This window comes from Rhopilema esculentum, chromosome 16 (assembly GCF_057945365.1).
Source record: "Rhopilema esculentum isolate cy_ngs chromosome 16, ASM5794536v1, whole genome shotgun sequence".
Taxonomy (NCBI): domain Eukaryota; kingdom Metazoa; phylum Cnidaria; class Scyphozoa; order Rhizostomeae; family Rhizostomatidae; genus Rhopilema; species Rhopilema esculentum.
Genome location: NC_142830.1, coordinates 9,271,248 through 9,297,303, shown reverse-complemented (window position 1 = coordinate 9,297,303; position 26,056 = coordinate 9,271,248). Strand labels below are relative to the sequence as shown.

The window sequence follows — 26,056 nt, the reverse complement described above, 5'->3', positions numbered from 1 at the left end:
TTATAAAGATTTTTTAGAGCCAAATGACCGTTCCAGTGTATTTTAGCCGGCAAAAATGTATTTGTCCATTTTTATTCTAAAAATTTAACATTTTCCCTGACAAAGAGCCATCGACCATTGACATCCATTACATTGTTTAGTAGGATTGTTCAATATTGTAAATTCATTACTCCAGGGTCGTAAGAGGCAAGGAGGAATTCGTTTTGGTGAAATGGAAAGAGATGCTTTGATATCCCACGGATCAGCAATGCTTCTTCATGATCGTTTGATGAATTGTTCTGATGAAACAACGGTAAGTGATGGTTACGCATGAATTTCTATTTTATGGCCAATGTTGTGATAGTTTTATTAGTTGTAATATACTCTAGTAATCTTATAGCAAGTGTACTTGTGTTCCGCGTAATTGCAAAACGTGTAGGTAAGCATTTAAACGTATCTTAGCCTTTTTAGGGGACTTCAGGTGGGGAATCAAGCATTGGTATTTTAGAAACAAATCCTCCTTCAAGCATCTTTCCTTTCTATTAAAGCTTTGTACGTGTGACTTGCAAGAAAAAGCACATCCCTACAACATACAAAAGCTATGGTCTAACAGTTGCCTTCTGTATAAAAGTTTCAGTCAACACGTACTCTTAGCATTCAGTCTTAGGGGCTCGAATATATATATTGTGGTCTTTTACCAGCAGGTGTATTGTCAAAACTTTGCCCTTTTGATTGCCTAATTTTCAGTTTTAGTGGTGAAGCAATGCTAGTAATTAATGCACTTTTTAATAGGCGCATATTTGTACAAAGTGTGGCAGCCTGCTGTCCCCAATCTTGGACAAGCCTCCCAATGAATTAGCTGCAGTTTCATCTCAGGAAAAGAGAAGATGGAGTTGCCTTCAGTGCAAATCAACAAATTCTATTAAGGAGTTGACTATTCCCTATGTATTTAGATATTTGGTCGCCGAACTTGCCACCATGAATATCAATGTAATTGTAGATGTACGATAAATTTTATAAACTTTGGGTTTTATGTTTTTCATCAATGAAAATTGTTGGCCTAAAATGTAAAATCTTCGATGAGTATATTTTTGCTACATTTTTTCGGTTTTTTCGTATAAAGATGTCATGCAATAAAATCTGTTTCTGCTAATATATTTTTTTTCTAACCGACCTGAGTATTGAGCCAGACCTGTCATCTCTCACGGTTTTGGCGGGAGAATCCAGGTTTTGCTTGCTTTCTCCCGGTCTCCCGGTTTCTCATGATTTCTTCCCTGTTTTTTCTTGTCTTTTTCTTGTTTTCTTATAACAGAAATGATTGAAATGACTTTGTTCGTGACAAAATTTTTGTTTGTAATTGTTCTCAAAGCTAAATGGTAATTGCTACCCATGATGATTGTTGTCATTAACTGTTCGTCCAACTACAACATGACTTTTTTGACAGGTGTGTTGTCTATGAATTCAACAAAATCCAGGGATCTCCCTGTTTTTTTCAACAAAAAATCTGAAATCTCCAGGTTTTGACAATGTTATGTTGACAGGTCTGTGAGCGAATATTTCAGGCCTTCCTTTACGATTATCTATCTATTTTGCAACAAATATAAGAAAAATACTGAAATTTCAGCCAAATTAAATTAACTAAAGGATTTAATTATCTCTTTTTATTGCGAAAGTTATAATCTTATTTTCAAAATTATGAAAGGTGGTTTGGAGTTTTTAATGGGATTTAATCTAGCGTGTGTAAGGCCGTCGTCACAGGCCGTTGAGAAGGAGCTTGACGACGACAACAACATGCTTCTGAAAATCGCGCCAATTTTGACAAAAGAAAAACGCAATCGTCTTCGTCGCACAAGCTCGACGCTGTGAGTAGATAGCCCTCGAGTTGGAAAATGGAAGACCTTCTACAACAGAATGGGAACACACGGCTCAAATTAAAGATAAAAAAGCGAAGCAGTTTTTCTAGTCACATTTTGAAAGCGCGAGTGAATAGAAACCCACTTTGTCCTCTATCCAACATTTCAAATGGCAAGGGCCGGCCTAAAGGCTCTGGGCTGTCTAAGAGGAAGAATCCGTTCCACTGCGAAAAGCCAGGTTCAAAGCGAATAAAACACAGCAACGACGATTCTGATGATAAGGAAAACGATTTTTCACATTTCAAGGTCACTAAAAATACAAAGAATTCAACAATCTGCACTTCAAATTATGACGATATATTTCAACACTCCGATGCTGAAGAGGAGCAATTTGAAAGCAATAATGGCGAATCAACCATCGCAAACAAAGAGAAGAAACCAGACCTGGAAAACAAAGGTTCCTGCTTCCCGACAGATTGGAGTTTAAAAGCTAAGGTCAAATTCACCTCAGAAAAGCAATTTAATTGGTGTGCAAACTTAAAAAGCTCTCAAGTCTCCCAAGCAGTGGGAAATTTTGTACGTTGTGAGAATAGGGGTAATATGGTTGATTGTTGTGACGATCTTGGAGTGGAGTTTAGAAGAAATCTATTATATTGGAAGCATCCTTGTTTACCAAGCATCCCAAGTTTTCCAATATCTGAAAAGAATTTGGCAGAGGCTGAGCATTCTCCCAAATTTGTAAATATCTGTAAAGACAGTGTCCTACAAACTGAAATAATGAAAGATTGGGCTCACAGTTTCCAATCATTATTCACTCTAACTAAATGCGGATTTTGTCCATATTTTTATATGTGCTGTCAGAAATTTGTTTCTCTCTTTATTGGGCATGGGATACTGCCAGATGGAATGGTTGCTGTGGTTACTCCAACAACTAAAGGATTGAGAGACCTGCTCACAAAAGAAGGTGAGATATGACCACAAATCTCCTCAACTTTTGACTATTTAGGTCCATAATGATTTTATTTAATCCTTGATCAACTTTGCAGTTTGCAGAGGATCCAGTATATGCCTGACACAGTCTTCGGAGTATTGCTTATGCAAGTACCTGGTAAAACAATTGGTTAATGAAGGTTGCAGAAGATCTCATCTATAACTTCCATTCTCTGCAAACTGGAAGAGGGCTATATCACTTGCAAAGTTTTTAAGCCAAGAAAATTTTAACTTAAGAAATCTGTTCACTCACAATATTGTTTGTATCAGGTTTTTTTCATTCAAATAAGCCTTTCTTTTCACAATATTTTGGAATACAATGTTACTTTCCTTTTTTTCAACGATTTAAGGCAAAATTCAGTCATAGTTTTTAATTGCATTTAAGTTTGATACAAGTACCAACCGTTTACAAGCATACCCAACTTTAACAAAAATACAGAATTGTAAATTTTAGATTGCTCAATCAAAATTAACTTGATTTGGAGCTTTGTTCTTTTAAGTGACACTCATGGCAAAGAATCAAACAAGGTTTAAGTGAATGACCTCAAAAGAGGAGATCCCCAAGTATTTCCTGTTTGCCAGAAAAGATGTGATAATAATCCAAAGAAAATGTACTAATATTCTCTTTAACCCAATTATCACCACAGCTTGTGATGCTTGAATTTCAGGGAACTGAAGGTTGTTTATAGATTTGGCCTTTCAACTCAGACCTTCATTCTAAGCTTGTTTATTGGTCCATGTAACCAGTGAGTCGTTTGTTTAAATATATATATATTGAATAAATCTATCTGTACATTTCTAAACCTTTAACTTTTTCTGTAGGGATAGAATTCACAATGCCTCACATCAACAAAGATTCGAGCACTGAAGAGGAAAAAGTGGCTACCCAGGATGATTTTGAGGAAGATTATGAACATGATGATCATGATGATGACTTTCTTTCCAGCTTAGGATTGAATAAAAAGAATTTTTCTTCAATTGAGCAACAAAGTATTGTTGAAGAATTGTCAAAACTTAGTTCGATAGACAACAGGCCACAATCAGCAGTGGTAGTTAAAAATTGCCACCTCAATGCTTTGTTTAACTTTTTTGTGAATTCGGATATCATTGTGGCACAGTCTGGTAATTGGCAAGGTGTTCCACCAACTCTTCTTTCACCTGTTGCCTTTGAAGGTGCAACGCTCAAAAGTCTCAAATGTATCCAAGGGCCAATGAAAATCAATGGGAAGGATGGTATGAAGCAGGTATAATTTGCAGTTTCCAATATTTACACTGTTCTATTAACCAAGTTTATTTCAAAGAAAATGAACTTTGAATTTGCTTTAACTTACTAGAGCAAAGGTTACAATATCTAACCCCCAATTTTATGTGAGTTTTGATAGCAAGTAGAAGAACTCATCTGAATGATGTATATGTTGAAATTTGGGCGGAAGTTTATATGCTGAAGTCTGATAAATGCCAGCACTTTGCAAAATTCAATAATTTGATAGCATAAATTGTTAAGAGAGCTTCCTTTCTATTATTATAGTTTACTCTATAGTTTGATTTTCATTAAGTTTATAAGAACAAATGCAATACAATTTCCAAGCATTTCAAAATCTTTCTGAGATCAATAGAAATTATGCAGTTTAATGCAAAACATCAGAAACAGTTTAGAAAATTCAACTTGAAAAAATATTTTTCCAGAGGTCCTTTTTCTCCCTAGGCTTTTATGTTGCCATCACTATTTGGTCTATTTATATTGAGACATATTTTATTGGTTAATTTTGAAGTCATCCATTTTTCTATGTGGTGTACCTTTATTTTATCATGTATTTTTTTAAACAGGTTTATGGACTGGAAATATCTGGGGCACTTCTTCCATCTCAACTTTATAACATATTGCAGTTGGCAAAAGATTCAAACACTTCTTATGAAGCTTCAGTGTCTACTCATACCCATACTGGTGCATTTAACATAAAGCAGGAAAGTGAGCAGGAAATCACAGAAGATGACAGTACTCTAAAGATTGGAATTAGTGAACAGTGCTTGAAGTACCTTAGAAGATCTTCTACATTGAGTAATGATGGTCTTGCTTCATTAAGATTTTCTAGTAACGAGTTTGAATGGAAGACTATTAATATGTTTTAGATAATATTTTGAGATATTATCATGCTTTTAAGATAGACCAGTTTATTCTTTATTAGCTAAGAAGTTATAGAAGTCAGTAACAGCTGATTTAGAAATCAGAATTCATGCAACACATTCAGTTGTTTATTTTCTGTAGAACTGGAAGAAAAAATGATAGGAAATTGGCAATTACATTATAACCTAAAAACAATATTTCAAATCTCTGAAAAAGGACTTTGGCTTTTAGTGCTATCTTCCTGAAGATTGCTTTGAAGTTTTCAAAAAATTAAGACAAATTTCTTGTCCTTTTTGGAATAACAAAAAAATTACAAGATCAGGGTCTTTTGCACAAACAGAACTACTAATAACATTTTGAGAGCATAGTTTAAGCCTACCTTAGTAATTAATAAGTTGTTTTCACTCATAATGAAAATGTATTTTGTTGGAGTATGGGCTGTGTTCTGACTGCCTTTATGATGCATTTTGTGATGCACTTTTGCAGACATCTTTAGATTATTCTATTCTACCTTTTATCCCTATTCCTTTCTGATTTGTAAAGGGATTTCACCTCTTGGTTATCTTTCACTCATACTTATGTAAATAATGTGATTCTGCTTTCAAAAAATTGTGATTATATTGTTTTTAGCTGTTTATTTTCTGTTATTTTAGACCTTAAAGTTCTTGAGAGTCTATTTTGTCATGCAGTCATCATGTAATTTAATTGCCAAAGTCTTTAATTTGATAGTAATAATATTCCACCTTTTTTTCCAAAATACTTTGATCTCATTTTCACCCAAAATTCATCTCTTTAATAATAATCCAAGTTGTCTTTGTATAATTTGAACCAAAGGAACCAAAATCCCCCCCCCCCCCCAAAATTAATTTTGATTGATTGACCAAATGTTCTTGAAGTGTTCAGTCTTTTAGAAACAACAACATATATTTCCATGGTGTTTCACTAAGCTGTAAGAAGTAGATACTGCACAATATAAATAATTTGATTTAGTTGTGAAAGTCTTTGCTTTATTGGAATGGTTAATTTGTTGTTGACATCAAGCAACAGCACAACCATCCTCTCCCTGGCTCCGGCGTGCCTGCTCGTAAACTTAGTTTGAAAGGTTGATTGACTTTATTGTAGCCTTTACGTGCTGTTATGAAGATATTAATAACAAATTATCTTATTTATTAGACAGCAAAGTAAGGGGTAGGCCTACACCTAAGGAAAATTCTTTAAATTATGTTTTTACAAAATAGAATGGTCTTGGAACCTTTTTCTTTACTTTGGTTTAACGTTATCCAAATCGTCTCTCAAAATGCCCAGTATATTTTGAAAATATAGACTATACTTTATAGATATATTGGGTTGACGGATTGTGCGGGTAATAAATAACTTATAATATTTCCTTATAAAGTTGGTTTGAAAAAGCGCGGGAGACTACTGCCTCCGTTATATGTGGGGTTCATCAATACGAGGATAAGAAGAAATTGCGCCACATTTTGTTCCATATTCATGGCGGTATGTTCACTCTGGTGTTGTAGGCGGTAGGATGTCGAGAAGTTTCTGTTAAACAGTTTAAAGTTCCTTCGCAGTGAAGTTTCGATAAAGGTTTGTATTCTAAAAACCTATTTTGCGTAACTGTAAATGGAAAAATTTATTAATGAAAAGTGCCTAACCCCCAGCCAGCCATCAGCCCAACACCATTTGCCATTTCACTGGAAATGGAAAATTAGACCAAGATGAAGTTCCATAAAAATCTTGCTTGCTGATAACCGTTTGGAGAAAAAGTATTCGTTTAAGCAACGCGGTGACCAATTTAATTTTTTTCTAATATGTCTCGTACATGCACGTGCACACCCATTCCAGTCATGTTTTTAGCAACATACAAACATAAAACACAGAAGACTGTTTTTTTATTTTGTATATTTGTATTTTCCAAAGTTAGTTTTAGGACAGCGAAAAACTATGCTTATCGAGTAGGGTCCTTGTCCTTTTTCTCATTAGTGTATGACCATACCTCGTGATTCCTACAACTGGGATTAACAAAGAGCTGGCGACTCTCCTCACTCTGAGAGAAAGTTTGTTCATGTCATACGTCAAACCCATAATAGATCATACCACGCACCAATTTTTTATAAACTTCAAGGAAATAAAATTCTAAAGAGAATGATAAAAATAGAAAGGCACTTCTTTATGAGCAACTTATGGGTAAACCGTTACTATTTTGCACCGACAGGGCCCACACCACTGAGGGGGGTGCAGGGTGGCCATTTCCACCCACCTTTGTAAAGCAAGAAATTTAAAAGCTGCAGTCAAAGAGGTAAGGAGCCTCTGCCCTCCAAATTTTTAGCCTTGCCCCCCTCCCCACTTTCAAATTCATGGCATGGGCCCTAACAGAGCTAACATTTATCAGACACTAACACCTAAAATATATGACAAAATTTGAAAATGTGTCATTCAGTGCTCTGGTCAATCCCCCTAATGTGATTATACCAGTGATATATAATGCCAGGAAAAATCATGTTTTAGCTCATAATTTACATCAGTAAGGTAGGTTTTTTGGTGGCAAATTGGCCCACTTCTATTAACTGCTCCCTATGAGCTGCAGTATCCTAGCTGTAGAAGTCACAAAGGAAATAATAAAGAGCCTCTATTAGTTGTTTCCTTTCACAAAACATGCAAAAATGCGAAAGCTTTGCATATAATTTCTGTTTCTGTTCATAACATTCATCTCCAAACAATTTGAAAGAGAAAAAGGTACAACTATTATATAGTGATTCAACTTTGAGCTTTAAGAGAATGGAATATATCTTATATTATTGTGTTAAAATATGCAAGCCGACAGAGAGGGGGCAAGGAGGACATTGCCCCTGTTCCCATACTCAGTATGGGCCCTGCTGGTAATTAAACTGTCTCTATTTAGGGTCTTAGTAACATTATAATTACAAATGATATCTGTACTGAGAAGGATTAAAAATGATTCACAAATATAAATTAAATGTAAATAAAGAAAATTATATGCTTTGTAATCCATATTAAACACGTTTTAGGTGTATTGCTTTAGGTAGGCAGGGGCCCAAACACTGGGCCTGTCCCTTGGCCTTGCTCTTGGTTGCCCTGCATATCAGGACCTTGAAAGTAGGGTTAAGTTATTGCTTCTTGAGAAAATTTGAGCTTGAAGTAACATCTAGGGGTATACCGGATCAGTATTTACAGAATCCGGCTGGAACCTGATTTACCAGAGATCTTTTCGTAGAATCCGCCTGGAATATCCGGCCATTACCAGATTTTTCTATAATAAAAAAGTTTTGAGATTCTTGCAAGGAAATGTATAGTGAGAAGAACGAAGAAAACATTTTTATGAATATACCATCCAGTCTTCCTGTTTCCTGATGACAAGCACTTTCAATTCAAATCTGTTTTCAAGGCGCTTGTTTAATCATCGAAGCAAATACTGAACTTTCTAAAAAATTTGCCATGGCTTAAATTTTGTTTGAAATGAGATTTTATGGCCTACTTTTTATTCGACTAATTTTCAATGTGTTTTCTGAAAAGACTATCCATGGGTAAACATGACCCTCTAAAGCCCAATCTACATGACACTTCTTAACCCAGTTAATACAGGCTAAGTTAACATGGGTTAAACTCTGTGTGATTTAAACGGCAAATTGGCTTTTCATCATGTAAAGTGGATCTGGGGTGGCCTGGATTAAGATTTGGTGCTCCTTAGTATATCAACTTATCATGCAAACCACGCCTTCAGAGTTCATTTTATCAGGATTCCACTGTAGCACAAAACTACCTTCCCCTACATTATCAAACTAGCCCAACAATATCTGTCTACTCCAAAATCTAGTGTTTATTTAGAGCGGCTTTTTTCGGAGGCTGGAAAAATCTTCGAAGACAAGCAATCAAAACTTCTTGTAAGGGATGGCAAAAAGTTTCTTTTCTTGTATCCTAACCTTGGGTGACTTTAACTTTTGAAAAATTGCTGTTAGGGGCAACTTATAACTTTTAGAATTACGTTCAAGTTTGTTCTATTGCTTTTAATTCTTGTTGTTTGTTTGATTTTTTCTTTAATAACTGGTTTCTCTAGAAATTTTCTTTGTTCCCAAAAAAATTCTGGAAAATCCGGCAACTGGCCAGATTTTGGAAACAAATCTGGCCTGAACCGGATTTTCAAAAAATCAGGGATCTGGCACCAGATTATTCGGCCTACCAGATATCCGGAATACCCTTAGTTACATCTGGTTGTAGCCAAAGTGTAATTACGAACAACCCATCTGTCTAATTAAGATTTATCTCACACATAATAGTTCCAACTAGAAAGACTCAACTGTAAGTGCATTTGTTAGTGTGTGTTGGTGCCTGTGTTTGCTTTGGTACAAGCACTGTATCAGAAAAAGAAATTAAAAATTTGTTTACCAATTCCTTCTTTCATTGTAGATGGCTCTTTTGCGGAGCAGGTGCCTTGAAAAGCTCATTAATTATTCTAAATGCATCAAGACCTCTACAAATTTACAGGTATTTAGTTTTGTTTTTAGAAAAATCATTCATTAATAATGTTTGAAACAGTGTTGGGAATCCAGTTCTGTTCAAGGAGAATAGCCATTGGCAACCTATTTTCTCCCTTTTTCACATAATTTAGATAACATCCTCCCTGGATCAACATGCATGTGAGATTTGAAACAGTGGAGGTTATAACTTTACATCCTCTTCTCAAGATGTTTTAACAAATCCATATTCTAAGTCACCTATAAGAAATGGTGCTTGGCATATTGAGTAACTGATTGAAAGTAACAGGTTATTGTCTAATCCCAGAGGTAACAAAATTTCTAATATAGGTTGGTGATTAAATCAATATCTTGTTATAGCCCAGCCGGTCCCATATAATGCACATAAGAGAAGGAACTGTTGAACTAAAGTTTAGAGACACAATGGATTATGGAATTTATGCCTTAACATCTGGTTATGTGAAAGAAGGTGCCCTAGAAGCAACTCGTCTTGCGATAGTCAGAGCTGCTAAAACTAAAGATATTATTCAGATTACTGCTGATACTCCTATTACCAAAAAGCCTGAAGGAATTCGTATGGGTAAAGGAAAGGGCAAAACTGCCTATCATGCAGCAAAAGTGAAGGCTGGTAGATGGTTATTTGAATTTAATTGTGAAGATGATATGTTTGCAAAGGAAGCATGGAGACAGGCCAATTTTAAGCTGCCCCTTAGAATATATTTAAGAAAAAGGCCAAAGGAACCACGGAGAGTGCTGACAATAGAAGAACTGGAACAAATGATTAAAGAGGATAAGAATAATAATTCCTCTTAGATGCTTGGATCTTAAACTTGTTTCTTCAATAAAAATTTTACCTAGCTGTGATAATGCTAAGTGTTTTTATTTTAGATTGATAAATTTAAATCTGATTTTGATGTGTATTTCAATAGAAAGGATATCTGGTGTCAGTAGTTTTGCACTAATCCAAGCACTCTACTAACTCAGTCATGTAGCATTAAGCAGTTTGCCATATCTTGAAGTTTTTTTATTGTTCCTTGTTAGAATGTCATGATGAGATGCACTGCATGACACTTGAAAATCATCCTTTCCTCTAATTCCGAATAATGCCAATGGCATTTTTTTCTTGTTTTATGTTACCAAATATTTGCTTACACATTAAGACATTTTTGTCTTGAAGACATAATATGCTTTTAACTAAATCACTGTTAAGGTAACTTAGATCACAAACCAAATCAATTATATACCTTCCTGTTCTATCACCTGATACGTGAATTAAATGAAGCCCCCCCCCCCCCCAACTGTAAACTGTAAATGTTGATTAAAACATTGTTGCTGAAAAACTTTCCACAGAAAATGCTGCAAGTGACTCAACCTTATCTTGATTTACAATATTTCACCAATTAAATATAGACGTTTTTTAAAAGATTGAAAGGCTTCAGAGATGATGGCAAATTTTCTAGGATCCATATTTCATGAAAATAACATACATTAATTACAAAATGATAATAATTTCAAAGAATAATTTATTTACACCAAAACATGATGTGGAGTTGATCCTGTGAAATGTGAAAGAGACAGTGGGATGTTTGGCAATATACAGTGGTTTGCCAATGATACATTTTAGTTCAACAAAGGGATACTAACAACTCCAAGCAATCAATTAGGTATCAACCATGGGTCAGCATAATCCATTTAAGAGATAAAGTAGAGCTTTAAAAACCCACAACAGTTCTTATTATTTCTCCATGATACTTTGATGGTCCACCAATCAATCAGCAAACAATTCACTGAAGTTCTGAACATACTAAAATAGAATAAGAGTAAATTCTAAACAATAGAATACAGAAAAAAATGATTTTAGGTTAAGCTTCTAGAATACAAATACAGTTGGATGTCAATCAAAATCCTATAGTTTTTCCTGCTACACATTTTCTTGAAAGAAATCCTTCCAAATACTTAACTTCAGATTTCCAATAAAATGGGCACCTTGCATGAATAACCATAACTGTTACCTTGCAAGGGACATTTGTTATTCTCCCAAGCATGTTATTTCATGTGCATTTTAACAAAATTACTTCAAAGATATACCTTGGCATCAGGCAAACACTGGCCAAATGCTTCCAATAAGAGATTATCCTGTTCCACAGATTTTCTATAATCTTCAAAAGAAAGCCTTCCATCTTTATCCAAGTCCTAAAACCACAGAGGCATAAAAATTTTAAGGCTGCAAACCAAAGGCTTGAAAGAACAGAGCGTTTATGATGAAAAGTATCATTGCACGAATTGTAATAGTATGTAGGGACTTTCCTCTGTAAAAAGGAGGGGTATTTTCATGTCACAAAAGCAAGCTATTGAAAGATTAGATTTAAAAGTAACAAAAATGCCAGCTTGAAGCATTTGAAATATTCAAAAAGCAAAATAGAATGCTTGCATAGCACAGCAGAGGCTCTAACATTGGAGGGGAATGACAAAATATGAATTGAAAAGGGTGAGGCATATGCCAAAAAATTGTAGCAACCTTGCCTTCAATGAAGCTTCTCAAATCACAGCTAAGGAAAATTTTCATCACTAATCCTTTTGTTAGGTCCTAATTCTAATTTTTTCATGTGCCAATGACAGTTATCTTTAGTGAATACAGGATGCACCTAAATTTAATATAGTGAGGAAATAGGTACATTGTTTTGTAGCTATACAAGAATGTTTAGTTTTGAGCTGTTTCTTTTTACTTCCTGACTTAAAACAAAAAGTGTAGTTGGCAGACGCAAGTTTCTGAGAACATTAGCAGTGAATGGAAATTTTAAAAAGCCAATACCCTTTCGTACTTTTGATAAACTATACTGACAGCATTCATTGTGCTGTTAGTCACTAGTCATTGTGCTGCTAGTCACTTATTTAGCAATAGATTTGAGAAAAATTCCTTTAAGCATTTTGACTGTCCATTGGTGACTGAAAATTAGAAGCAGCTGTTAAGGGAGGGCCACTGCCAAAGCCTTAAATAGTGATCTGACAATTTTCATCAAGTCTCCCTATAAATCTCTGGTTGGTATTAGCTCTGATTTCTACTGATTGCTTAAGGCTGGAAATTTTCAGAGAACATTTAAGGTTTTGTGCCAAATATCTTTCATTTCCTTTTTAAATAGTACAAATGTTTTTACCATCAGTTTTAATGTAGTTTCCACCAAATCCCGAACACCTTCATCTGGATCTTCTTCTGTTGGTTGCTAGTAAAAAGAGGTAGGAAAAACATGAAAATGGGATTTGATTACACCCATTAAATGGTTTAGAAACTGTTGAATTAGAACAATGATCCTAGACAAAAAATATTGAGGCACTAAAAAACCAGCTTAGCTACATTTTATTTTTCTTCTTTTCCAAAACAATGTTGTAATTGTAGTGGTTACATCTTTGTGCATCAACACTTGTAACCATCTCATCCAGCATTACCCTTTGGAGAAGGGGGTGAATGCTACTAGTGCATACAGTATGAGCATAAACCACTGGACTTACTTTTTTGATAAAAGTCACAGTTTTGTTTTTTACTGAGAATGATAAAGTTGCAGTTTTGTTTTTACTGATAATGTAGCTCAGCAATATTTTGAGCTTTCTGCACAGCTTTCAGTGATCTTTTTTCGCATGTATGCCTTTTGGTTGTTAAAACATTAATACATATTGCAAATTTTTTTAAGCATTAATTCAACTATAATAATAAAATAATATCAAGAAATTTGTTAATGTACCTGTTAAAACTATTTACCTTAATTAGACAATTTTTGAGCATGTGAAACATTTCTTCCCTCTGAATGTATCCATCGCCATTTAAGTCATAGACTTCAAAGCAATCTGTATATATAAACGAAACAAAAATATCATTGAATATGCTTAGAATAATTGTTGTGCTTTGACCTCTTAATGCCCTTATAGAAATCAGGTTTTATCAAGTATCTCTTGAAAGATACATGCAGAAAACACCACCTGTTTCAAAATTGTGTGCTCTGTGATAAAATTTGTATCTAATTGGTAAAATCAATGGAACTTCAACTGCTCATAATTCAAGTTATGTATATAATGAATGCTATTATGCCAATGGTGTCAGTGAAATAGAGATAGATAATTTTGCACAAGCCTCTGAAGCTGGTTCTTTTCAACATTGCAAAAATTGCTATAATAGATATGGTTAGGTCAGTGGTGTAGCACAGTTTGGGGCATCTTTGTTCAATCTCAAAGGCCCTCAAACAAAAGGGCACATATTCTGCTGAAAAAGTTGTAAACTTCTGTTAAAAATATTATACTTAAAAATATAGAAGCTGGTGGAGTTAGTTACATTTCATTCTCTCTGTTAAGGAGCCTCGTAGAAATATTGAAAGTCCAAGTATCCATTCCTTCATGCTGATGGCACTGTCATTATCTGTATCAAATGCCTTAAAAACTAGAAGTAAAGCATATTAATTCTATTAAACATACAAAAACATCAATACTACAGAGAAAAATAAAAGTATGGTTTGAATTACACTTAGAAACCATAAAAAGGCTCAATAATGTTGAATCTTGCCAACAAAATCATAGATATATGTCAGATTATCAAGAGAGATTATGTGCAATCTAAAACTTGCAATAATTTACATGTTCCCAAATATAAAGCATGAGGTGTCTTATACACTCTTAAAATTGACTTTTGAACATTATGTTGGATATGCTGTTTTTACCTCTGTCCATTAGGATGTCATCTGTCATCTGGAATGTATTATGGAGAACTGTTCTGAATTTGGTCCTGTCCATTTTACACTTTTGTTGAGGAACTAGGTTCCTAAACATGTCAAGTAGTCTTTCAACCTCATTTCTGGAGACTGTAAAAAGAATTATGTGCCATAAAAGCAACATACTTATCTTAAAACTTCGCACTGTTTTGAAGTTAGTAAATTGGATGTGTTGTTATTGACATATTGGAAATCACTATGACTAATCAATAATTCAAAACGCTTAAGACTGTAGAACAGGAAGGTTACAAATATTCTTATATACTTGCTCTGTTTGCTTAATTGTCCCCTTTTATTTTTTGTTTTCTAGAAGTGTTTATGGCATCATTAAATTCTGGCAAATGTCTTGAATATTGCAAGGAAGTTTTATATCGTCATTGGTTTGGGTGTCTTGTAGTGTTTACACTTATTTTATCTTTTGAAAAGAATCAGTACAGGATAAACATTTTTTAAATGTGATTATATTACCAATTTCAAGGGAACTATCTTTGGGCTTTTACAGTAAAAATAAACTTAAAATGGTATCGTCGACTTTTTGAACAATGAAGTTTGATGAACAATTTATCACAATAATCACGGCTTTCTGAACTGTAAACGTCTTTTAATACGCTTTGTTGCGTGATATAAATTCACTTACAATGGGTACCCTTGTAAATCTGCTCGGCGAGTTTTGCTTGGTTTTTCCTTGCTATTAGGCCAGCCATCATGAAGATTATCCAGCTTCCCTAGGCAGGTTGCCTAACAACAGTTGCTACCATCACATCCAATCGAGGTTTTGACGTCAACTCCAGAAATCGAAAAACAAAAACAAACTTGCAGTTTATGATTATCTCAAAGCCCAAACCGCTTAATAATAATATAATTAATTGGATTGAGCAATTGATTTAAATTAATATTCATACCTACCAATAAACAGGACCAGGCTAAAATCTAATACCGATGGGCAAATGAAAAGAAGCCAAATGATGATATCAAATTCGTGTGCCCATGTGAAGAAATTTGACCATGAAGAATGAGTTTGTATTCACAAGAAATAGATGAATAATTAAACGGAAAGTGTAACGATGATTTTATTTTGATAATATGGCTGTACCTAAAGGGAAAATTAAATTAAAATCAAAGCTTATGATAAGTCATTAGATTTGGAATTTTGCAAAATGATGATAGGAGTATGGGAAAAATTCCGAAATGCAGGAGTACACTGAGGGTACATGTATATGAGTTTAACGAACATCTACTCATAATATTTTATCATTTAAGTTTGCTTACTACCAGAACATTTTAAGTTTTCGTTTTAGCAGTTTCTGCTGAAGGCTGGTTTAATACTTATTGTCAAACAAGTCTTTGGTATCGCATAATTTGAAGATGCTACGAAATAGCGGAAACATCGCACGATGAAGTATGTACGTATTTTTCGAAAAGTATAGTACAGTACGTATACTTCAGTATGCGATGTTTCCGCTATGTCATGCCAACTAAAATTACTTATTGTTTTTTTCTCCAACGGATGATTGTTCGAATATTTACAGCATATAACGAAATAAAGCTTTTGTTACATTGTATAGAGAAGGGTGGAATGAAAAACTTTTTGTCTTGTGTCGCATGTATGTTACAAGGTAACAACTGAAAAACCAATGTGTAACCAAAAATTTAAAATTCAAACGGGTAAAATGAGATAAAAAAGACAAGGAGGTAGGCATTACCACCTGACTTTCGTTGTTTCTTATTTACAAAGATAAGTCAGCTAACCCAAATTATATTTGTATAAATAGATCGCTAAATGAATTGTATTCAAACCTTAACTGAACTGGATTATTCATGTGACTGGATAAATATTTTTTGTAAATTTGTTGAGATTTTCAAAGTGGTTAATTTTTTCTAATTTATAGAGAATTCCAATGCCTTTTGATGTATTTAAAATCAACTTAACCTATGTTAAAGTTTTAATTCAAGTTTTCGTTAATTAATATACCCACCCAAGTATTTTGCATGTTGCAATATTTTTGGGTTTTTCGCTGTTTATGTATAGAATAATTAACATGTTGGCTTTCTTACTGCATGATTGAATTTGCAGGCAGATCTAAAATTGTTAACTGAAAGTTTCTCAGCTAACATCCATCCGTATTATCAACATATTATCTCAGCTAGCTCTTCATTAATCAATTAACTTCTTGGAGCTACTTGCTCTCGGACTGTCTTTGAATACTAACACAAATGCAAGTTGCAAATTAGTAGACAAAAAAGAAAAAACACCATGGATTATTGTTCGTAATAAGTACCAGATGCTTGCTTCGAAACCAGCTCAAAGCTTACATAAAAAGCTCTGCTGTGGTATATCTTGTATAAAATACAATCGTCGTACATAAGTAATGCTTCAAAATACACAAGAAAAAGTCTGACTCATAAGAAACAATGAAATAGCACCAAAGATAATCTTCCTGCCTTGCTATTAGCTGTAGGTGATCTGAAAGTCAATACTAGATCATTCCACGAGCCTCCTATTTTCCTCTGACTATTGCTCGTCGGTGCTTTTTTGTATTCCCTTTATAATTCTACTGACTTTTAAATATCATTCAAGGTAAAGAACAGCTACTTTTTTTAAAGTGAGATATATTATGCGATTTACCAAATTATTTGTTTTTCAGATAGCTCTGCAAGCATGAGATCCTCTTGTAACTGGTATTTGGGCAAGGCGAGTATTAGTAATGAGCAACAAAGTAAAATGTTTGTCCCATCCCTTGTCAAATTTATTATCATGATCAAAATTGTGACCCGTCGATACTCTCACTTCTATATTTTCTAAGTAACAGAATTTTGCAATCAAAAGATTTTTCTCGCCTTCTGTGGAGGACCCCACTCTTGCAGAAAGCCCTTGAATCAATTAAAAACCTTAATAATCAAAGTCTTCTAGAGTAGAGTTGTGTTTTATCATCGATTTCCTTTCAGTATAACGAAGTTCTTCCTCTGCCAGCCAGCTTCTAAACATCATCAGAATCTTTTGTCAGCTTCACTCGTTTTTGTCTATGTCGATTTCAGCCACGATATCAGCCTTTAAATCTTTCAATACTTTCAACAATGCTCTTCTGGTCACGCTGCCAGTTCTCGTCTTCACAAGCTCCCTCCAATCACGTTCCGTTATTTCGTTTCCTAGTGCTGCTGTAAAATAGCAAATAGAAATGATTGGAATTATAAATGACAATCAACAACAAAGTTAACCAAAATCTCATCTATAACATCCAACTCAGCTATTCATTGCCTCTGTGGATATCGAAATCGAGTTTTTTGATGAAGGAAGTCTCGCTGCTTCTAATGTATAGTAAAGAATAATAGCTGCATTAACCTTTACAAATGAATAAAACGTCAGGATGCTTTACTAGTAGGACCTCTAAATGAATGAACATACTTGTCTGTATTAAGCAATCATTAACAGCTACGAAGGGAAATCACTTTATGCAAATCTCGTATACCTGTGGTGGAAATCCTATTGTTTTATCTGAAAATTCCTGAAATCCTTTTTTTGTGAACAATTGGCACCCTGTTAGCAAGAGTGAACTGCCCCTTGAGTAGCTTATTTAAGATGCAAGAGTTAGTCTCTCAAGCTATTTATTTCTCATAATAAAGTTGCTGATTTTAAACAATTTTCGATGAAGATTTCGATGAGTCTACAATAAGTGTCCAGGAAAATGTTTACCCTTCCCCTGGACAATAACCTCAAGTTCTAAGAACCTTTCTTAGAAAAAGCAATGAAAGCAAGATTGTGGGCGTAGCACTATGATTTCTTATTTTCCATTCCGACCATGTGACCACTATGTTGTCTTGGCACTAATAATATTGTTGCTTTGATATAAGGGAAGTTGTTAAAAACGATATTATTTGTCAGTGAAATTTGCTTAGGGTGAAATATCACTTTTTCTGCAGTATTAACTTGATGCACCTTGAAAGTAAATCTCAACGTATTTTCCAGAGAGTAGAGTAAAAAACGTCTTTCACAACAAAGGAATTTTCAAACCCGGGAATTTTTTAAGAAGGATTTAATCACAATAAAGTGATCATTTTTAAATAAAAAGTCTTCGCAACAATGAAGTAATGGGAAGCAAGTAAAAATACTCCTTTTCATTTATTCTAACTGCTGGCCACCTTTTCTGCCAATCAGTGTTTTCACGAAAGAGAGCTCAGTATTTCATGCAAACCTCTGGATTACAAGGCACTACACGCGACTTATAGATCTTATATTACGTGTGTCGTTCGTAAAGACAATAAAAAAAGACAGTCAGCTTCAGTCAACGGAAAGACTTTTAGAACGATTCCCAACTTGAAATTGGAGATACCCTCCTTACCCTCCAGTGAACAACCAGGGGCTAAAAAGCATTTTAAAATTCTGGATTATTCTAATAGCAAATGACTCTTGACATCTGGCACAAGAGTTGCCTTCGAATTTCCTCTCCAAGTTACCATAAATGAGTTTATCAATAAAGCCATCTCATTTATTTCCTTTCACGACGTTACAGTGTGGCTAGGTATGTTAAAGTTGGAGAAAATTTTGGTATATTTTAGCCAGTAATTCATTGAGCATGGTCAAGCGAAGTGTAACAAATGTTCAGTGACATTGCTAGTAAGTTTCCCTACTATGATAGAAAAACGAAGAATTAGTATTGCATGATAGCTCCAATTTGGTAGGAGTTACCAATTAGATATCTGACCGAATCGCTAGGAAAGCAGAGACTCAAATTCATATTATGTTGTGCATTGTTATCACTAGGAACATCATTATTTGGACAAACTGCTGTGGTTTGAGGTCTGCCCCTGAGCGCAATAACCAAAGCAAATTGTTTTCTTCACGGTTAAATCTGGACGACAATAAATAATGCCCACTACATTGGCTGCTGCGCACGCGTAGCATAACGGCGCACTTCTTCAATATGATTGCCATCAACTATTTTTCGATGTGTGTGGCAATATCCATTCAAGTTTACCATCCACAAAAAAGCAGCATGTAAACTTTCCAAAAAGAAGAGATATCTATACAGTACCTTTTGTAAACATGATTGTGTAGTACCTTGAATTTGTCTTTCCCTACTCCCTACTGGTAACATAACTAATGAGTAGAAAAATGCTTTGTCGTATTCATAACAGATCATGTTTTCTTTTGATAATGGTTTGTTTCCATGAGGTGGGCCAGTAAACCTAGGTGAGGTCACATTCTTATTCTGAGGAGCAGTTCTCTTATCTCCTCTGAAATGCCACGAAACTTTCCATCGAGTTGTCTTGATATGTAGCCATCAGAGACAAATTGCTGTTCGTGTAAAGTGCAACAGCAATCATAATGGAAAATTTACGACGAGGAGACGGATTTAGAGTTTCACCATACCAGTTTGCTAAATTGGCATCTAAATTGTAATTTCTTGTCATTGCTGAGAAAGCTTTTTGTAATTATTGCGGAGACAAATTTAAAAACCGTTCTTTTTTACAAGTTTCAAATAACAGGTCAACCCATCTATGTGGGATGGATTACGTTCTCATGTAAACGCTTGCGAAAGCGATCATACCCGTGAAAACCGTCCCAATGCAATGGGCTAGCCCATCTCGTGAAAGGCCCTAATAGAGTGGAGTTGATCTATGTAATCACTGAGTGTGCATCTAATTAATCTTTGAAAATCTCGAGGTAAATCTACGTATGGGGTAAAATATTGTCCTAAAGGCACCAAGGGCAGAGCCATCGGAAGCGGGAGGCTGGGGCTGGAACCTCCCGATTATTGTCAAACTATACCATTTTCCTTTATAACAGTGTATTTCCTTTATGACTGGGAAGCAATACCATTGACAGCCCCTCCCCCCAATATGAATTTCGTCCCGACAGCACTGAAGGGTTGTAGTAACAACAGAGTGACAAAATATAACCTGTAAATAGGATACATGATTAACTTAGGTGGAACTAAGTGGGAGGGAGAGTGCCCCTGCAAAATAGGACAACTGCCCCACTCAATGCTGCTTTAAAAGAATGACTATTTCAATGTTGAAAGGACCAAACGTCATTACTTTATTCTTAAAATTCTTCTCCCGAACTTATTCTCCCTATTCTTGAGAATCCTATGTTGGTGACTTCATTTTGTTATGCATGCGATAATGTTCGAAGGAAGCAGCTCGAAGGAAGTGGGGCAGACAGTTTAAGCTGGAAACTTTCAATGCGATTTCCTCACCATGGGCTCCAGAGCCTCAGTGAAAGAGTGGGTCGGTTAAAGTTCGACCACCTTTCACTGAGGCCCTGGTACCCAGGGTACAGTTTTCTAGGCTTTGGTCCATTTCTAGAGATGAAAACTACAGCAAAATTGTTTTGTTGGAACAGTAAAAAGTCGTTATACTGTCTCGAGCATGACTTGCCTAAGTGATATACAATAGTTTAATAAAATCTTTAATAAACCATGTTGCGCAATAGAAATGGATTGGATAAGTTCCGCTCAATATTTCAATGACTTCGACGCATTATCAACCCCCTCCCTCCCAAAGAAAATTATACTGAGTTATGGTTTGACGTTGATCAGCCAGTGTTCATTTTGCATATTTCGATTCTATTTTAATTTTTCTAATGACAGATTCATTAGATGCATTTGCTTTATTAATTTTAATGTAAGATTTAATTTTTCTACCATCTTTCTGTATTACATTTTTCTACCGTCTGAGTATTTGAAATAATTCCAATTTTACCTGGCATCGGCACGTCAGCCCTTTTGACAATACTGAATTTCATCGGATGACATTTGCTCCATCTTTTCTTCCTGCAAGGTCCCTTCATAAACCCCAAGCTTTCTGTCACTATCAGCAAACAAATTAATACGAACATTAGATAGGATGAAATTGCAATGCCTTTCATCGTGATAAAACTACAAGCATTGGAGAATTGATGGTGATCTTCTGCAAGTGCTGTGTTGAAATAACTTCATGCAACACGTATCTAGTTTTTTATTGACCTCTCACTGTTGCGTTTCGAAACAGGTATGCACAGGATCAATTAATATGAATGCATCCTCGATTTCATGCTGAGGGCAAGAAAGCGCTTAGATTACCGCAAAGATGGTGTGAGCTCGGAAATACGAGGAAAACAACTTTTGCACTCTCTAAAGCCTCAGCATCAGTTTCCAGGTGTCTATGGCTTTCTGGGTTTAGTGCTATAGCGATTAAGCAGGGATGATACCCGATCCGCCAATGTGAAAGAATGCATCCTGGGTGTGAGCTACGTTTAGTCCATGTTGTTTTGAATATCTTTCTTTCTTAAACAAGGAATATTTTGAGAGACCACGCTACTAAACTGATAAAAATTTTTTTGTTTACCAATGGTCTCGAGACTCGAAAAACAACAATGTGAATCGGCTTTGATGGAGTTGAATAACCATCATCAGGTACCATCTTCTACAATGTTTCCAGTCATTCCCACAAAAAATGTCATTTCCAGTCAATTTTGCGCATACAGTTTGCTATAGTTCACCGAAACTCCGCTAAATCAACGCACGGACTTAGCTGGAGTTAAGAAGTTACCAGCCCATCAGTTTCAGTAGATGCTACTTTTAGGGCCGCGATTCGCTATGACGTATTTGGATATGCATCTTTTTTGCCTACTTATAAGAGGCCCTCAAAAAATTTGAAGTTCCACTGGCCATGATATGAAGAAACTAAACTCATGAAATTGAAATAATATGTTCAAAAAGCACGTGCCAGTCTGAACGTGCCTGATGCTGGCATCAATTTTGCTTCTGGCTGTCTGGCGACAGTGCTTTTTACAATCTTTACTTATAATTCACAGTGGTCATTTTAGTAAACTCCGTCCGAAGTTTGCAACTCTTTTGGAGAAAAGCGCAAAACGGCACTGTCTTTACCTGCCATGTTTATGTTTTTCTCGCCCAGGAGAATAGTTTGAACTTCATGGAAATGAGCTTGATTGAAAATTGTACAGTAAGGACGTTGGAATTAACGACAGCATGGGCGTGAGAAGATTGTTCTCGCTACGTGAGCGCTAAATGTTAACACGGCATGTCAACAAAAGTTGGCAAAAGAGATTTTCAATGAGAAACAATGATCATTGAATGTCAGTTGAGCGAAGTTGCATCCGTAGCACTGTTGGCATTTTCAAAGAGTAAAGTATGAATTAAGATACCTCCCTTCCGTTACATCCAAAATGCGCAACGGACCCAGCTGAGGCGTTAGTCTCCTTCGCAATGGATCTTGGGGCACTGTGATAATTGGATTAATATCGTGGTTTTGATTTCACCTTTCCTCGCATTCTTTTTTGTACTGGCTTTTTTGTAGAACTGATCGCTGGATATATTTTGAAGTAATGTAGTTGTTGCGTCATATCGTTTTTTCGTTTTCTTATGATACTGGTTCATTAAATATCTTTCACATTACTTTTGATACATACAGACAAGGTGCATACTATTTTTCCCTCTCCTTACACTTCGTTGCTCGACATTCTAGTTAATTATCACGTATGCATGCAGCAGAAATCAGCTTAATGTGCATGAAAAGGAATAAAGAAAAATGGAGTAGGCGGGAGTCAGGAAAAAACACGTTTAACGGTAGAGGAAAATGGATTGTGGTGATATATATAGCAATGCGGAAATAAAAATACCACTGCTTTAGATAAGTAGAAGCAAAATAGCTTTATTGATGCGAAAAGAGTAGGCCGGAAAAGCTATGTTTAATTTCGCTGAGGCAACGTTTAATACATCTTGGTTGATTTAAGAATACGTGAATTGATCCTGGTGCGAAGGCTGTCACCTGACTCAGGGCACCAAGTTTCGAATCGTTGAGCGGAAATATCATGCATCAGAAAAATTTGCTAGCTTAATAGAGATGGCTAAAATGGAGATTGCAAATCTTTTTGTCTACCGTTAGGTAGTTATTGTTTATCTCCATACATATTCACAAAAACATAGACGTTTCCCCCGTATTTTCTCTCACTCATCCTTCGGAGGTGGCTGTCAATCATTCTGGTCATTATCAGTCACCTCTTTCTTTACGAGAAGACTTTAGTTCTTTAATTCTTATGTCTTTATTTGAATTCTTTGACAATTTGCTTAATCACTTGTGTGGTCAGGTATTAAATCTATTCAATATCATTTTGTAAATGAAGCATGATATATGATTATCATGTTTTTACAAGAGCTTGGCTGGGAAATTTTTTTCAACTAAAGTTTTTGCACTCATGGAAGTTTTTTGAAATATGCTTGATTAAGATGAAATGCGCTCAAAAGCATGTTTATGTATAAGGTAAGGTATCAACCAAACCAGTAGGCATAGTGGCACTTCCTGCAAAATTGTGAAAATAAAAGTAAAAGAATCCAACTAAAGTGATTGCAGTTTTTGAGGTTACTATCGTTCAAAACATCCTGGCTGAAATTGCTTTGTGAAATAATATGGAATATTTCTACAACACTGGTTGTGGTTTTCAAGACAAACACCTTGATTTTCAAAATAACAATAAGTAAACAATACCACGCCACTGTGGGACCTGGATGAAGAAATTACTGGTAATATTCAAATTACATTGAAAAAAGCCAATTTCTTATTTTCTGTTACAAACGATCTTTATTATAATAAGAAGAAAAGCTATGGCAAAGCACATAACGTCTGTCATCGCCATTTATATGTTGTGTCTTGGCAAAATGAAATATATATACATCAATGCAGGGCCCAGAGTCAAGAAACATCGTCATTCTTCTTCAAATCTTCATTCTAATTTTAAAGACGTTTTTAAAAAATAATCTGACGAAGGGAAGTGAGAAATGAATTTGTTTTCCTGCCACTGGCTTTCCTTGGGCTCTTCAAGTTCATTGCCACCGTGGCTCTGATACCCCAAGAATGGTTTTGTAGTTTGGCTCAAAATCAGTGAATTCAAATATTGTCCACTCAAGGGACAAAATCGAAGCTGTTCAGAGAAAGTGGAACTAGTAAGCTTGTTCCTCGATTTTTCTTTTGATATCTTCTTCAATTTTCACCCACGTTTTCTTTCATATTTTTTTTAAATTGTTCCATCAATTTCCTTCGAGTTTTCCTATAGTATAAAACATTTTCCTTAAATTTTCCCTTAAATTCCAACAACCGATTCAACAAGTACACATCATTAGCAAAAGCGATTCAGTTTCTGCGGGTTGCTCAATTCCTGACATTGCATCGTAAATGAACAGGTCCTTCTTACTTCCTGAAGAAAATTCAACGAAAAAGCGCCTTTCTGCAGAAGATTTGGAAGGATTCAAATTCATTGATAGAAAAATAATGGAAATAATTACAGAACATGAATTTGAAGAAACGAAAAATCTTCTTGCTAAAAGAGAAAACCTTGCAAAAGCTGTCGCGTCACAACTTGCTTCGTTCTTGGTTGCTGAAACAGGTACACGAGCGAAGGAAGCAAAACAATCGAATATTTTCATCAGAGTGGAAACGCTTAGCCAGTTTAAAGCATATTTGGTTTTTGAACTAGAAGAAAATATTTCTTTTTGTGTAAGTAAATATTCTCCATGCAATGTCTGCATACAAATTGGAGGTGAAATGCTTCCAACGCTCTGGAATTGTATACCAGAAGACAGGTATTTGAGGTCATCACAAGTTCGTAATATTTTGAGCATGCAGCTTGGTCGAGCTTTGGATGCTTCTACCAACAGCATTGAATACCAGGACATTGAACCAATCGAAAACTTAACACTTTGTTCTTCTAGCAAAGTAAAAGTCAGTTCAATACACGGAAATTTCTTTGTACACTTCGTAGCAGTTGTTGACGTTAAAAGTTTTAGCAAAGGTTGGTTTTTGTACCATAGCAGGCAGATTCCCAGGTACTTGGCTGCTGAATGCAACCATGCAAGTGCCGGAGACCCTCCTGACATGTGTTGGAGTTTGGTGTTTCGTGACGATATAGAAGACCCAGATAGGAAGAAAAAAAGGATCCGAACATTGGTCATGTTGTTTGCTGCTAAATTCAAGGTAAAGATTCTTACAAGACAAGATATTTTGGACGCACTGCTTGCAGAACAGAAGGACAGTATCAATTTAAAAAGTTTTCTAGAGTTGCTAAGAACAAAGCTGGCAACTCGTTGTATATATGACAACCGCTGCCGTGGAAGTTTCAATTTGATTCAGTTCGAGCAAGAGGGGGAGATTTTAAAAACCGAAGAAGCAGTTCGGAAATACCTAAATGCTTTGAAGAAATTCAATTAATTGTGTTGTATGTTTTACTTGTAAGGGCATAGCGAAACTAGATATGAGCCTCACAACTCGCTGGGTGTCATAATTGCAATCGAGAACACTTGATTAAATGCGTTTTGCCATATCCAATCAGTTAACTCCCTGGCATGTATTACCTCTTGTTGGAATGTTGGTTATAGCTTTATTCAGATAGACAGATAAAAGAAAAAACTGTTGTTGTAGAGACAAGATTCTGAGCCAGAGATGGCATGATTGACGTTTTCCTTTTTATAATATACCAAGAAATCTACTTACAATTTGCGTGAACATAGCTTCGCGAGCGATGAACTAATTAACTCATTAACTGGCGTGGGCAAGTGCATTGTGTACCGAAACAAAGAAGGTGTTGTCAACGCTGTGGCTGACGGAAAGAGGACTGGGTCCCAACCAATACACGCTTTTTTTGTTATAAGGAACCACTTAATAAGGAACCTACATGTAGAAGGCTAAAATATTTAAAGAACTTAACTACTAAAAACGAAATCCCTAAGGAACTTTTCGATTTGAAAATTTTTTTATAAAACTGCAATCATCAAGAACTAAAAAAGCTGGTTAAATTTATTTGCAGCCAATACTCACATAGATTGTTTGCTATTCGTGTGTCAAGTGCTTTATTTCATTGAGTAGTTT

At 35.3% G+C, this 26,056-nt stretch overlaps 5 protein-coding genes across 6 annotated transcripts in view; 3 read left to right on the top strand and 2 right to left on the bottom strand.

The window, feature by feature from the left end:
- Positions 1-1,065, top strand: part of LOC135682232 (DNA-directed RNA polymerase I subunit RPA2) — a 30,726-nt gene extending 29,661 nt beyond the window's left edge. Inside the window, exons 35-36 of the mRNA XM_089112892.1 lie at positions 176-292; positions 772-1,065. Of these exons, the coding sequence (XP_088969018.1) occupies positions 176-292; positions 772-990 (336 nt within the window). The 3' untranslated portion in view covers positions 991-1,065. The remainder of the gene's footprint in view (positions 1-175; positions 293-771) is intronic.
- A 524-nt stretch (positions 1,066-1,589) lies between these two features.
- On the top strand, positions 1,590-5,576 carry LOC135682233 (protein downstream neighbor of son homolog). The gene is made up of 3 exons (XM_065197027.2): positions 1,590-2,796; positions 3,645-4,066; positions 4,650-5,576. Exons 1-3 carry the CDS (start codon positions 1,869-1,871, stop codon positions 4,950-4,952), a joined length of 1,653 nt encoding a protein of 550 aa, XP_065053099.2. The 5' UTR covers positions 1,590-1,868; the 3' UTR covers positions 4,953-5,576.
- Positions 5,577-6,390: 814 nt separating this feature from the next.
- LOC135682003 (uncharacterized) lies at positions 6,391-10,454 on the top strand. The gene is made up of 3 exons (XM_065196701.2): positions 6,391-6,537; positions 9,376-9,453; positions 9,804-10,454. Exons 2-3 carry the CDS (start codon positions 9,376-9,378, stop codon positions 10,254-10,256), a joined length of 531 nt encoding a protein of 176 aa, XP_065052773.2. The 5' UTR covers positions 6,391-6,537; the 3' UTR covers positions 10,257-10,454.
- A 441-nt stretch (positions 10,455-10,895) lies between these two features.
- On the bottom strand, positions 10,896-14,969 carry LOC135682234 (calaxin). The gene is made up of 7 exons (XM_065197029.2): positions 14,835-14,969; positions 14,147-14,287; positions 13,765-13,869; positions 13,198-13,283; positions 12,599-12,664; positions 11,532-11,636; positions 10,896-11,247 (listed from the first exon to the last, which is right to left on the bottom strand). The coding sequence occupies exons 1-7, from the start codon at positions 14,902-14,904 to the stop codon at positions 11,212-11,214; spliced, it is 609 nt and encodes a 202-aa protein (XP_065053101.1). The 5' UTR covers positions 14,905-14,969; the 3' UTR covers positions 10,896-11,211.
- Positions 14,970-16,524: 1,555 nt separating this feature from the next.
- On the bottom strand, positions 16,525-21,202 carry LOC135682235 (uncharacterized). 2 transcript variants are annotated; one of them, XM_089112893.1, is made up of 2 exons: positions 20,900-21,202; positions 16,525-17,353 (listed from the first exon to the last, which is right to left on the bottom strand). In XM_089112893.1, exons 1-2 carry the CDS (start codon positions 21,063-21,065, stop codon positions 17,205-17,207), a joined length of 315 nt encoding a protein of 104 aa, XP_088969019.1. In that variant the 5' UTR covers positions 21,066-21,202; the 3' UTR covers positions 16,525-17,204. The 2 variants fall into 2 exon arrangements, with proteins under 2 accessions (XP_088969019.1, XP_088969020.1); XM_089112894.1 differs by having other exon boundaries at positions 16,525-17,350.
- Positions 21,203-26,056: the final 4,854 nt, after the last annotated feature.